The 14646-nt window shown below is 44.9% G+C and overlaps 1 protein-coding gene across 6 annotated transcripts in view; it reads right to left on the bottom strand.

Annotated features, from left to right (window-relative positions):
- NPHP1 (nephrocystin 1) overlaps positions 1-14646 on the bottom strand; it is a 44297-nt gene that overhangs the window by 24928 nt on the left and 4723 nt on the right. For 2 of the 6 annotated variants that reach the window (XM_084774258.1, XM_084774263.1), the window contains exons 3-11: positions 10858-10931; positions 10063-10123; positions 8195-8319; positions 5679-5883; positions 4919-5020; positions 3778-3887; positions 3158-3200; positions 2241-2328; positions 268-365 (exon numbers count right to left, since the gene is read on the bottom strand). In XM_084774258.1, coding sequence (XP_084630384.1) covers positions 268-365; positions 2241-2328; positions 3158-3200; positions 3778-3887; positions 4919-5020; positions 5679-5883; positions 8195-8319; positions 10063-10123; positions 10858-10931 — 906 coding nt within the window. The remainder of the gene's footprint in view (positions 1-267; positions 366-2240; positions 2329-3157; positions 3201-3777; positions 3888-4918; positions 5021-5678; positions 5884-8194; positions 8320-10062; positions 10124-10857; positions 10932-14646) is intronic. The other 4 variants (XM_084774262.1, XM_084774260.1, XM_084774261.1 and 1 more) reach the window with 4 other exon arrangements.

Raw genomic sequence — 14646 nt, 5'->3', positions numbered from 1 at the left:
ATAGTCGGAGCTACATGGCAAGACCTTGTTTCAAAAAAAATGACTAATATACAAACTTAGAATGATTTATTTTGTAATGAGAGAAGAAAAATAGAAAAGGGAAAAATAATGCTTAGGTACAAAGTTCAAATTATAAAATATCTTTTGGAAATACACAGTGTGTTCTCTGCCATGTACTTGATGTATTTGTCAGTTTGCACGCTATTTACATACTTGCCAAGGACAGACACTGGACACTCTCATGTGACCAACAGCATTGACACCTACCGTGCCTGCCTTAGCATCCCACACTAGATCTCTGAAGGCCAGCTGTGATGTCGTGAGCTCTGGCTGCAAGAAGTAGCTTGCTCGAAACTGGTTGCCTGCTAAAACAACATTCTTTTTATTTCTTACAAAAAGAGACCTGAAATTCAAAACCCAAACATGCTGTTACACAACAAGCTTAGCAAATAAAATCTCTGAAAAGCCATGTACTCACTAAGAACTCAATTCCTGAGGCAGATGTACTAATATATGTTTGTATATTAGAATAAGACACAAACGTTAGGATATAAATATATAAATATCACCCTAGTTGGGTATTGTTGCGGCACACACCTTTAATCCCAGTACTAGGGAGGCAGAGGAAGGTGGATCTCTGAGTTCGAGGCCAGCCTGGTCTACAGGGAGTTCCAGGACAGCCAGGGCTACACAGAGTAACCCTGTCTCAAAAAACAGAAACAAAAACAAAACAAAACAAAATTGAAAGTAAAGATCTCTTCAAGGAAGCTTCAAGAGAGTTCTAAAGATTTTTAGACAAAAACATATCCAGCGATAATGACGATTCATTCAAACAGTGTGTAAAATACAAGAAATCTATAATCACTTTTTAGAGATTTGAGGGAAAAATTACATAACTAGTTTCACTTTTGTAAAAAAATTACTTTTTTTTTTTTTGAGACAATGTCTTCTACACATGCCAGGCCAGCCTGTAGCTCTCTATATCACTGAGGGTGACTTTGAACCTCTAGTCTTCTTGCTTCTGCCTCCCACGTGCTGGGATCACAGGCCTACAACCATGGAGCATTATTATAGAGAGCACTACTTACTCAGGAAACAGTTTTGGAGCCCCTGCTCTGGGCCAAGTGCTGTGTTAAAAGCCAGAAACAGAATATGAGCCCGAGAGATCTGCCTCTTCCTTATTAGCTTACAGCTGAGTGAGGGGTCTGACGAAGCTGATGCCTGAGTTTTAAGGAGACAGACGCAGGGGAAACCCCACAACCCATGGCAGGCGTCTCTGGGAAGGCTGGAAAGGGGTGGGCACATTAGGACAGGGAAGAACCATTCCATCAGAGGTAACCTCAAGAAGCCCTTCCAAGGATAAATGAGCAGCTCAGGTATGCAGGGGACACCTGCCATCATGGGCCTTACAACAGCTTGCAGACATTAGTTCTCACGCACCAGGAATGGCTAGGACGGACAAGGAAACAGAAACACCAGGCAGTGAGACAGCTGCGAGAAAGCCATGCTACAGAAAAGGGCATGTGAAAGAAGGCTTTGGCTCAGGTGGGATGGGTCCTGGGACTGGCCTGCTAATACCCATCAGAGGAAGGCTGGGAAAGGTTGGCTAAAGATACAGGAAAGGCAAGTAATTAAGAAATCTTGTTTGTGAAACAAGGGGAGGGGCCGGGATGCTGAGCACCGTATACAGCCTGGCTTCCCTGGTGCTGAGGAAGGAGGAGGGCATGGGACTCAAGCAGGTGGACTCAGGTGGGGAGGTGGCTCAGTAAAGCCCTTGTCATGTGAGCACGAGACCTTAGTTCTTTCCTCAGACCTCAATCCTCACTTCCCTCAGAATCCAGGCAAAAGCCAAGTGCAGCGCAGTGGAACACACCATGAGCCCTGGGCTGGCTGCTAAGTCTAGCCAAGCTGAGAGGGGGGCCTTGCTGCAAAAAATACAGCAGGGAGCAGTTGAGGCAGACACATGGTGTCGACCTCTGGCTTCAGGGTGTATACACACAGGGTCTCTCTCTCTCTCTCTCTCTCTCTCTCTCTCTCTCTCTCTCTCTCTCTCTCTCTCTCACACACACACACACACATACACACACACACACACACACACACACACACACACACACACACACACACACTGGGAGGTATAGATTTAGTATCTTCAACTTGTTTGGACAATGACATAAACACTAAGCTTCAGCCTTGACTGCTTGACTAGGGGAGCGCAGAGGCTTGAAGCCAGGCGTTACCTTCATCCAGGAGCTGGGAGAGTGTGGAAGGCCGGAACCCTGCAGGAATAGCTCCCATTGTGGCCAACACATCAACTGTGTTTATCTGCTGAAGAGAGGAAAATGAAGCAGACTTGTGGTTATCGCTCCTCTCCTTTCCTCTGCAATAGGTCAACACTATCGTAACTGTAGCCCAAAAAGGGAAACACAAAACATACAGGCTTTGAAGTAAGAAATACTGTAGTGTAACCCCAAGTCCCTGAGGGTGGCACTCCGTAAGAACCCTGCTCTCTCCTCATGACTTTGCCCTCTCATAGTGACCAGAGTACAGAGCTCTGGGTTCTAAACCAGCTGCTTCAAGTGTGCCCTGCACCATGATGGCCCCACTCCTGTCAGTCTCTATAGCACACACTACTGAACAAATGCTTTCTCTACTGCACCTGATACGCCCTTTCGAATCAATGGATGTTTTGTGCATGTAGAGTTACAAACGCTACTCACTACACTCTAATGGGGATGGTTTATGGAGTTGGAAGAAATTTCACAGTGTTATATAACTTCTGAGTGATAGAATTATAAGCAATTTCTTACTCTGACATCTTTTTTTATGTTTTTTAAATAGCTAAAGTTTAATATACCAAAATGATAGAAAATTCATATAGGAACACAGGATAATTCTAAGCTCTCAAATCATATCCCAGATGAGAGTCTCTGCTCCTAATACACTAGGACCTAAGGAGAGATGCTATTTGGATCCTGGGCCCCCTGCAGCAGGCGTGCCGTGTGCGCTGTACAGCTTGCACAGGCTAGGATCTCTGCTGCCCTCCAGTGTCTCTTCGGCTTCTGAGCTCAGACTGAACTACAAGCAACAAACCACACATATCTTGTTAAATACATCAATAATGTTAGACGCAAAACCTGAGATAGGAGATACCAACCTCTGAGATAGCTTTTCGAACAGCACTCCAGTGGGAATCGGTTCTGGGGAGACAAAGGAGCGAGTTCAGTGCAGGGATCGGGGTGACTATTTCAACTGGGAGTCAAAGAATGAAGTGTCAGCTCTGAAAACTCAACAGTCTTTCTTCTCAGAGGAAGCCAAGCTAGACTAAGTACCCTAAAATAATTACAGAAATAAAGTAGCAAAGCTTGTCTCATTTCAAGAAAGTGTTAAGTTATTTATAATAGTAAAAATTAAGCCAAAAGTTTCTGAGGCTGGAGATGGTTTCGTTGGTGAAATGTTTGCCATGCAAGTGCGAGGCCTTGAGTTCAATCCTCCAGAGCCGACATAAAGCCAAGCATGGTGATGAGCATTTGTAATCTCAGAGCCGGGGAGGTGGAGGCAGCAAGGTGCCTGGACTCGCTGTCCACCCAGCCTAGCCTAATTAGCAAGCTCCAGGCCTCAGAGAGAGCCAAGATCAAAAAGTCAGGTACACAGCTCCTGAGGAACACTATCTAAGGTTTCACATACAGGCACACATGCATGCACACACACATGCACACTCAAACACGCACACACAGGTTTCTTTAAGTTACCCTGAGGCCTTCTCACACCTCGTACCTCTGCTTTACTTCAGCTCCATCTGCAGTTTCGTCCACCACCTCCACGTCCTCGTCACTGCTCTCCTTGCTGCTGTCACTTGATTCAAGCGTGTCTTCTTTATTATACGGCTGCAACCGTGGGCACACAAAGTGACTTTCAGTCAGTACAAAATCAACCAATAAAAAATACCATTATTTTAAGGAAGATATAGCATAGGATATTTGTACGTAAATCTTATAACATATATCTGGAAAAAAATGACAGAAAGTCATGGTAATTACAGAACTTGGAACCCCAGTCAGGAGGATCATGAGTTCTAGCCTAGCAAGAAGCTGTCCAAGAAAAAAAAAAAAAGACAGAGAAATTTAACCTAAATAAATTATATACCTGTTTATGTCAGAACTTAAAGATTAAGAAAAGAATCAGTAAAATAATCTTGGAATGAGGAAGTTCTTTTCAGAAGTAATATCAAGTATAAAACCAAAACCATAACTGGAAACAATGATAGATTTAGCTAACAACAATACACAAAGCTGAAAGTCAACAAAAATATCAAACACAAATGTCTAATGGCCTCATTAATATTAAAACAGCTGTTATATTCAATGTGGATGATATAAATAGGATACAAGGATGATAATAAATGTAAATAAATAATGAAATTGGTTTTGATGAACATGCTAGCACTGTCAAACATAGAGGAAAGCACTCTCAGGTGATGGCCAGTTGGTGAAACAAATCAAATCCAAAGATGGATGTTTGGACGATCACAGCAGCAGATGCCTGCTCTCCAGCTTTGAAAGAATATGTGATTACAGTGATCACTGGGCACTGGGGAGGCTGAGACAGGCAGATCCCTGGTCCTTGGTGGCTGACATGATAACCCAATGAAAGACCCTTTCTCAAAAACTACAGTGGACGGTACCTGAAAGCAGCACTAACCCACAGCACCTCCTTGGTGGGATATGGCAGAGCTCACATGCATGCCCTGGGAGGCAGGCGGTTAGCACGCATTTCCCCTACTCTTGGCTCTTTAAGATTAAAGCTGATTCTCTATCTCACACCACTCCCCTATCAACCAATCAGGGCCCCAGCCCCACGCCTCATCACCATAAGTGGAAACACTTCAGCAGGCCAGGCAGAAGAGATCAAGACTAACCTCCAAGTAGGTCCTGGGGATGAGACCCTCGGCTCCTTCAGCATCCTTAGCCAGCCACCAACCATCAGGCTTTTTTTCAATTATGTGGAGAATGTCCCCTTTCTTAAATGAAAACAAAGTAGAAACTGAGCAAAAACTATATAATCATGAACAATATTTCGTTACAAATGCTTCAAAAATATCTTTTTACAAAGGTAAAATGAGCTTATTTAGTCCCAGGCTGGTTTTAAACTTACAGACATCTGTCTGTGTGCCTCCTGAGTGCTGGGGAGCTGAAGAAATCCCTCTAATAGCATGAAGCATGCCTGTTGCCTCAAGCTACAGGCTCTGCCTAAGTAATTTCATGCATATCACAACTATAGAATTACCCTTATTAGGAGTTATCAAAACTAAAACCAGGCAGTGCTAGCACATGCCTTTAATCCCAGCACTCGGGAGGCAGAGGCAGGTGGATCTCTGTGTGTTCCAGGCCAGCCTGGTCTACAAAGTGAGTCCAGGACAGCTAGGGCTACACAGAGAAACCCTGTCTCAAGAAACAAAACAACCCCCCCAAACAAACAAACAGAAACAAAACAACAACAAAACTAAAGCTATTTGAAAACAGTGTTTAGAAAGGATAATTTTAGTACAAGAACCTCCTATTAGTGCTACTTGTAAGTTATGATTATTTTTCTAAGGAAAGGTTTACTCTCAGGATGGTGTAGCACACGCAGTCAGGTGTGCAAGTAGCCTGGCTGTGCTGCAGACTTACCCCACCTACCTTAAACATCAGGTCCCCAGGCTGCTGAGCAGCGAAGTCCCCGAGAGCAATGTACTTGACGGTTTCGGCCTGTGTTGGGGAGGCTGGTTCCTGCTTTTCTTCCTCGTCCTCTTCTGATTCTTCTTCCTCTCCACCAGTTTCTTCAGTTTCTTCTTCATCTTCTTCAGTTGTGTCATCTTCCTCTTTGTCACTGTATGCCTCAACTCTGTGAAAAACAATTCTCAATAGGATCACTGAAGTCACGCCTGGGCACAGAGTGGGTGGGGAAGGTTTGTATGGGTGAGAGCTGCTCTGTAGGTGGAGCCGGAAGCAGAAAGGAGGAGGAGGGGAGTGTGGCTGACAGTTTCCACCATCGAGCTGAGCTCACAAGGCTCACTTAACATGTACACTTTGTCTGTAAACTTGTCAGCATATTGAAAATTGTTGTTTTACAGGGCTTTTTTTCCCTTTTTCAAATCCTCGCATTAGGTTCATTTGAGTGTCTGGCATTACTTTCTCCTTTGAGTCTAAGGTGTGCCTCTCTCTTAAGATCTCTAGACTGAATCCATGTGCCACCTTACACAGCATGTTTCAGCTGCAGAAGGCTCATCTGATCACTTTCTACACTAGAATTCTACGAACCTTTGTTATCTTGTTCCCATTTTTCCATCTTCTCTTCCACGCTCAATTTGCTTTAGTGTATCACTCCCATTATTTAGAAATCCTTGCCAGCTAAACTCACTGTCAGCTCAGATCCGATGCTGCCTTTACTAACGACACAACCTGCTTATATTGTCCATTTATCTTCCCCGAGTTTTGTTTTTGTTTTGGCGAATTCTTACTAGATACTGTGATAGGCATATTTACACACTGGGTTATACTGTGTCCGGGAACTCACTGTGTAGACCAGGCTGAGCCTCAAACTCAGAGATCCGCTTGCCTCTGCCTTCCAAGTGCTGGGATTTACCACTGGGAGTCACCACTGCCAGCTCTCATTAAGGTTTCAGAACTCTAGGTTTTAAGTTTGAATTTTTTACAGGCTCTATAATTTGTTAAACTCTCAGCTTTCTCCTCTTCCTCCTCCTCCTCCGCCTTCCTCCCCTTCTTTTGAGACAGACTGTTTGCCCTGGAACTCACGATGTAAATCACGTGAGACAGGGTTTCTCTGTGTAGCCCTGGCTGGCCTGGACTCATTTTGCAGACCAGGCTGGCCTTGAACTCACAGAGATCCACCTGCCTCTGCCTCCCCAGTGCTGGGATTAAATCGTGCACCCCCACACCTGTGAAGACGGTCTTGCGTGTATAGCTCAGGCTGGTCTTGGATTTGTAGTCCTCCTCCCTTTGCCCCCTCAGGGCTGGGAGTATGGGCATGTGCCAGTATGCCTAGCTTGTTCTTCAGCCTTTTATACGGAATGCTAGGTAAAACGCTGATGGGCATAGATACAAACATTCTGGGATTTTCCCAGTTTTGAGAGTGACAGAATGGCTAGTGTTGTGTTTATGCTGCCATTGGAAACAACTGTAAGTTCCAGTGGGGGAAAGCAGCTGTTGGAAGACATTGCATAAAGCTTAGCTGATACGTTTCATACTCTGAGATGTTCAAAGTGAGCCCTGCCTTCACCTGTTCCCTGGGAATGAGACGGACTTGAAGCAGGGAGCCAGTCTCACTGGGCTAAGGTGTAAGAGGTCACCTTTCAGAGTTGCTAAGTCCACTGAGACTGAGTCCTGGTGCCACAGAGTGAAAGGATTTGAATAAAGACAAGTTCAGAAGTCTGGATGAGCACTCATGCCCCTACGGCTAGATTTCAGAAGGCCAGCAGCAAAGAAGCTGAGAACACTGGGGTTGTGTTCTCTATAGAGGTTCCTCACTGGGGTTGGGAACAGAGAGGCCTGTGATCCCAGCACTTAGGAGACAGAAGCAAGTAGATCTCTGTGAGTTCAAGGCCAGCCTGGTCTGCAAAATGAGTCCAGGCCAGCCAGGGCTACACAGAGAAACCCTGTCTCAACAAACAAAACAAAGAGTTTGTCTCAAAAGAGTTAAGAAATAGCATTAGTTAGAAGAGTCTCCACAAACTGGGTTTGTTTATACCTGCAGGGTTTTATAATTGTTTTATAATGTGTAAAAACTATTATTACTGTCCTTTCCAGCAAAAACAAAAACAAAACGCATGTTTCCACTTTCAGGGTTTCAACAACAGTTATGTTCTTTGATAGAGGGAATGACGTAAGCAGAGAGCCCAAAGCACTTCCCTGGTTTGCATCAAGACTCGCTTTAACTGTGACAGCAGCTGCAGCAGCGGATTTTCTCCCACTGGGTCATTCAGGTACTCAGATCTCTGGCCTACGGCCCCAGCTGGAGCACACTGTGGGAGCAGAGACTACGACACCTCTTGGCATCCTTACAGGAGCTGACACACTCTGGAATCCACAGCAATACGCAATAATTGCCTGTGCTGTTATTGACGTGTTTGATCACGCTGCCTTATCTCTCTATTCTGAACCAAAGAGAAAAGGTCTGGAGGAGGAAGGGAGCATACTTGAGTGGGTCTTGCCTGCTGATGCTCACGGCAAGCTCCTGCAGCTGGCAGGTGAGCTTCTCCAGGAGACTGTGCTCCTCCTCCTTTCTCTTCTCATAGTTTGCCACAGGTGCAGCTTCATCAGCCTAGGAGAGACCAGGGAGTGAGTTCACTGGAAAATCAACCCCAGATTCCCTAAATAGATTTCATTTAAAAGGATAACAATCAGCGTAGAGACGGCTCGGTGTTTAAGAGTGCTTACTGCTCGAGCAAAAGACATGGGTTAGATTCCAGGCATCGACGTGGCAGCTCACATCTGTCTCTAACTCCAGTCCAAGGGATTCAATGACCTCTTCTGGTCCCTGGGGGGCACTGCAGGCATTAGGAGCACATACAGCCAGGCAGGCACACATTTATACCCATAAAATATATATGTATATATTATATTAATATATTAAATACATATATTAAAAGCCAGGCAGTCTATGTATATGAGTGCTCTATCTGCATGTACACCTACATGCCAGAAGAGGGCATAAGATCCCAGTATAGACGGCTGTGAGCCACCATGTGGTTGCTGGGAATTGAACTCAGGATCTCTGGAACAGCAGACAGTGCTCTTAACCACTGAGCCATCTCTCTAGCCTATGGTGCACACGTGTAATCCCAGCACTCAGGAGGCAGAGGCAGGTGGATCTCTGTGAGTTTGAGGTCACTCTGGTCTACATATGGAGTTCCAGGACAGTCAGGGCTAGAGACAGACCCTGTCTCAAACAACCAAACCAAACCAACCAACCAACAAGTAAATAAAAACAAAGCTCTAATACATGTTGTAAACCAATGTGAGATCACATTTATCTTGGAGAATAAGAGTCGACTTGGAGTTCAAACCAAATGGAAAGTTTGCATTTCCCTGTTATGTACTCAGATCCTTTGTGGTCAGTATGGGACAAGGTTAGGCAGTACAATATTAGGTGGCCCAATAGACAAGGAAGCCTTGTTCCTAAATTCCAACATTTATGGAGGACAAGGTTTCTTCCCCCTTGAGAGCATCCCTTTGTTGTCCTTGGAATAGCAATGACTAGGTTTTCACTGACCCCAAGGGGCCAGCTGCCTCTGACACTGCAGAGTTCACTGGGGAGGTGCAGACCAGACAGACGTTCAGGTGCAGGGTCAAACATTCAGAATATGTGGCTCCCACATGAAGTGCTCCATGGGGCTTTAGCCCTGGACACCATGGAAACTACAACTCACGTTTAAAAAAAAAAAACCCAGAGAGGATTGTCAGGAACATTGTTGATCCTACTTCTGTGGATGGATAGGAGAGTTACTGTGTGATTGAGAGACTGCTTAGCCAGCTACTCTCGTGCAATAGAAGCATTTCTAAACTGTGACACACAACCAGTGCAATGCAGACGAACAAACAAACAAAACCACCCTTGAAGTGGCTGTTTCCAGGTTTCCTGAGTTGGTGACGCAGACTAAGTGACCAGTCTTAGTATCTGAAGTCCTGGCTGCTGTGATTTCAAGTAAAGCTCCATAATCAAGCTAACGGTGATGGTGGTGGCTGATTCTGCTTGTGCACTTGACACACCTGAAGAGCTGCCTCCAGCACACTGGCCTGCTGGCACGCTGTGGGACATTTTCTTGACTACAAATTGATGTTGGAGGGGCCAGCCCCTGCCCTGGCTTTCCTCGATGACGCTAACCTGAGAACTAAATGACTTTCCTCCTTGAAGCCACTTCCGCTCATGGCGTTTACCACAGCAACTCAGAGCTGGCTGTGGTCAGACCTCATCGCTAAGGCAAACCCCGCACCAACCAACTGAAATTCATCCCCACTTCAAGTATTTGTATAAAAGGAGATTTCTGTGATCCCTCATACTTACTTTGTTTAATTTTTGAAGAGCATTTTTATTTTCATCTACTGCCTGTTTTAACTGGATACATCTAAATTATAAAAAGATAAGTAGACGTCAGTTCCCTATTGTCAGAACTAGGCAATTATTTTTATTAAATCATTCGTGGTCTCTGAGTGGCAAGGCTATTTGTTCACCTGGAGGACAGTCTGTCACATGAAGACAGCTGAGTCAAATGCCTTTTAGAGATTTGTGACCTGGCCACCAAATCTGGGCTCCTCAGGCGAGGCTCCTCAGGTGATTCTGCCTACGCCACTGAGGTCCACCCTGAGCAGTTGGACAGTTCCTGTCCTGAGGACAGCAGGGCCACGCTGTCAGGTGTGGCGTGATTTCCTCTACATCTGTGCTACATCACCACAAGGGACTTCAGGCCTCATCACCTCGGGCTGCAGCCAAGCCCCTGCTCTCCCTTCACAGAACTCAGATTGCTCAGCCGCCCTATTGTCTTTCCCCTCTAACATCTAACACCGTGTTATTGTGAGGATGGATGAAGAGAAAGTTTGCAGAGTACCAAACATGAGGCTCAGCACAGGGAACACGTGTGAGCAGGCTCCCCTCCCCCACCCCCGACAATTCTCCGACAATCCCGTTCTTATTCTCCTCGCCCAGTACAGACCTGGCAGAAAGCGCTATTTTTAAAGACACTGATGCTACTTCCCTCACTATTATTTCCACATTATCTCTTCACGGTTACACATTTAAATAGCACCCACAGAAGCAGAAGTGCAGCCCCTGGGCGGCGCAGGAGCAGCACACTTTCCTTACCTTTGGTAAATATCTCTCCTTTTACTTGGTTCCAGAGCACCTGTTAGTTGGCTTTCAGTAACCAAGCTATCAACCTACGACAAACGGAGACAATTTAAAACATCATGTTAATTGCTGTGTTGTGGTAGGAAACAGATTTTACTAGTCATTTCTCCTAATATATAATGAAGAGTTTTGAATACAGGTGTATATTAAAGTGAAATTTTATAGCAAATACCACCACGTGGAGCCTACCATTAGCATCTTATTATACCTGTAGATTTATTAATCCAGTTTTTTCCCACACATATGCTGAATTTTAACATTACCCCAAGCCTTATCAAGATGGAGGAAAATGCCCTGAAAAGTGACTTTATTCCCTCCCTAATAAGTCCTCAGTCCATTTCTCCTGAGACAAAGCTGGCTCACTTTTCTCCACTACAAGTGAGTTTTCCTTGCCCATGGACATTTCTGTAAAGGGAGGTGGCAAGCATGACTCTGTGTAAGCCCTCCTATGCCCCATGCTTTTGAGGGGTTTCATATTGTACGATTTGATTTATTTCTCACTACTGAGTAGAATTCATGGTCTTGACTGTACCAGGACTTTCTCTTGACTATTTTACAGGCACTCCCCTTGCCTTTGCTAAGCACCCACAAAGGAGGGGCATGCTTTTGGCTTCTCTATAGAGGTTGTGGAAAAGGCAATGAGGGGGATGGGAAAGACAGAATCGCACTGGCTTCCTCTTTGCCCCCAGGGCACAGCCAGCCATCACAGTCCCAGGAATAGGTGATTCCCTATTCCACGGACACCAACCTGGAAATCTGTTCCAGCTCTCTTCAGGTATTGCTGTGGGAACAGGCACAAACTAGCCAACACTACCAACACGCCCGTTCAAGACACGATATTATAGGAATCCTCCTCACCCCTCATCAAGGAAACTTTTTTTTTTACAATGGACAGACTATTAGAGAAAAGCACAGATCAAGATGGCAGAGTTGTGGAGCCAGTCCCAGCCGATCCATCTACAACATGGCTCCTGCACCTAAGGCTCAGGGATCACTTGGGAAGAGGGCATGGAAAGACTGTAAAAGCAGTTCAAGCCCACTCACAGACAAACCTGCCTGGCTCCCTGGCCCCAGGCTGAGGGGGCCAGGCAGGGCCACCTGTTTCTCTCAGGCAGCCTTTTCACTCTCCATCTCTGCCCCCCTTTTCTCTCACCTTACTGTCTTGCCCTGTCATGGTCTGACCTAGGTAGGAAGCCATGCATGCAACATAGCAAAATGCTGGGACAAGGTGATCCACTGGACCAAATCTACAGGCTCCCTAGTTAGGTCTGGGAGCTCACTGGAGCTTTTTTCTGCCTGCCTGGAGACCCACTTGGTCAAAGGCTTGGGAGACTTTCATTGGCTGAGACGATCACTAGACCAGCCAAAAGCTCTGAGAACCTTCCCCTGGGTCTGTGAGTGTAACAGTTGGGAACACTCCCTTACTTTCCAGGTGTGTTTGGTCATTCTGAGACTTAAAGGATGCTTTGAGTGACTGGACCTTGACCCTTGTTTCAGCCTTTGTCCCTTATCTGCTGCAAATTTTCTGTGGAATTGAAACTGGTGGCTCTCCATCACCTTTAGGGCAAATCCAATATACACTGGATAAATGGCCACTGCTGGCCCAAATTCATAACTTTCAATTTTTAATATCTAAACTGATTTAAACAATTCCATAAAAATGGAATGGCAATGTGGTCCAAGGCCTCCTCCCCAATAAAACTCCCAGCTCATTTAAACCTTTCTCAAGGCTCTGGTTCAACTATGCCAGAGGGGGCTGGAGAGATGGCTTAGAGGTTAAGAGCACTGACTTCTCTTCCAAAGGTCCTGAGTTCAATTCCCAGCAACCACATGGTGGCTCACAACCATCTATAATGAGATCTAATGCCCTCTTCTGGCCTATAGGTGTACATGCAGGCAGAGCACTGTAAATATTATAATAATAAATAAATCTTAAACAACAACAACCATGTCCAGAGCCAAAATGCCCACTGCTTCTGTTGAGCCTCCAAACTTGTATCTTTACAGTTATTCCTGAGGTAACACAGAATTCCTTTGCCTTATGCTCCCCCCCCCCCCAAACACACCTCTACTTGTGTGTCTGCCTGTCCAAACAGGAACTTGGCCTGTCTGCTCCAGACTTTTTTTGTTTGTTTGTTTGTTTGCTTGCTTGTTTGTTTGTTTGAGACAGGGTTTTTCTGTGTAGCCTTGGCTGTCCTGGACTCGCTTTGTAGACCAGGCTGGCCTCAAACTCACAGGGATCCACCTGCCTCTGCCTCCTGAGTGCTAGTATTAAAGGCGTGCACCACCACCGCCTGGCCATACTCAAATATGTTAAAAAAATTTTTTTTCCTCCAAAGTCTCTATCCTAGGCCAGGCTGGCCACCTGAGGAAAACAGGAATTACTCTGCCCTTACTGTCTGCTAGTATGCAGTTCTTCCTCTTAGGGAAAGTTCACTCCTGGGTCCACACCTAACCACCTGTGCTGCCATTAAAAGAGGCTGCCAGGCACTCTGTCACCAAATTTACACTTTGGAAAGTTGTTTGGACTGTGCAAGTGTGTCGCGGACAGTTGGTTTTGTATCTGTAGAGTCAGCAAATGATTGTATTAAATGGGTGGTATGATTTTATTATGGGTGATGGATACTCAAGACTTCAGAGTCTTCAGGAGATGACTCAGATGAGGACAGTCCCTCCGGCCTGGGCTCACCTGTGTGTTTCAAGACTCTACTCTAGGCTCTACCCAGAGAGAGCTTCAGGGCCAGTGCCTGCCCTCTCACTGTGAAGCCTACAGGAGTACACAGGCCTTAGTAGTGATGTTTGCGAATGTTTTCTTAAGACATTCCAAAAGCCAGGATTTGTTAAGGCTCATTTGATTTGGTTATCTTGGCTTACAAATTATGCCTGTAAACAAGCAATCTATTTTTAAACAGAACGAGGTTAAGAAATACATGTGGTGACCTAGAGAGCTGCCTTTCAACAAAAGGAGTAAAGAGCTGGCTTTAGCCTTTGTTAATTTGGTCCGTGTTACAGATCTGACATGACTGACATTTTTCATCTGTTGGTTGAGTGTATGGGATGAGAATGCAGAATTTTTAAAAGGGTTAACTTTAGAAAACCTTATATAAATGGATCATGTACTCTTGAGAAGGGGTCACTGGCTTGGGTAGGAACTTAGGAATTTCTACAGTTGAGTGGAAAGCAGGGCAGTCATCGTCTCTGGGAGTGTTTTTATTTTGTTTTTGTTTTTGTTTTTCGAGACAGGGTTTCTCTTTGTAGCCTTGGCTGTCCTGGACTCACTTTGTAGACCAGGCTGGCCTTGAACTTACAACGATCCACCTGCCTCTGCCTCCTGACTGCTGGGATTAAAGGCATGCGCCACCACGGCTGGCTCTCTGGGAGTGTTTTTAAATTGAAATTTGAAAATCATTTCTTTTGGGGAAATACAACTTTAAATAGTCTATTTTTGCAGCCTGATATTTATTATATAATCTTGGAATATAGGCATAGCAATTTGGTGTTAACAAAATGTATAATAAGTCATGTTTTCAAATACTAGATATAGCCATTTAAGGTAAAAGTCCTGAGCTTGGTTAGCAAACCATTTCTAACCAAAAATTGTGTTTTGAGATTTTTTTTGCTCATTAAATAATAATTGGCATTGTTAATATTTGAAACAAATATATAAAAGCCATCCTATGTGGGAATAAGGAATAACACTTAGAAATAACATTTCTGTTCAGATTCATTCCTTGAATGCTGACT

Source organism: Acomys minous (assembly GCF_964271855.1).
Source record: "Acomys minous genome assembly, chromosome: 3".
Classification (NCBI taxonomy): Eukaryota; Metazoa; Chordata; class Mammalia; order Rodentia; family Muridae; genus Acomys; species Acomys minous.
The sequence above is the reverse complement of the archived record's forward strand: the minus strand, read 5'-3'. Positions and strand labels throughout refer to the sequence as shown.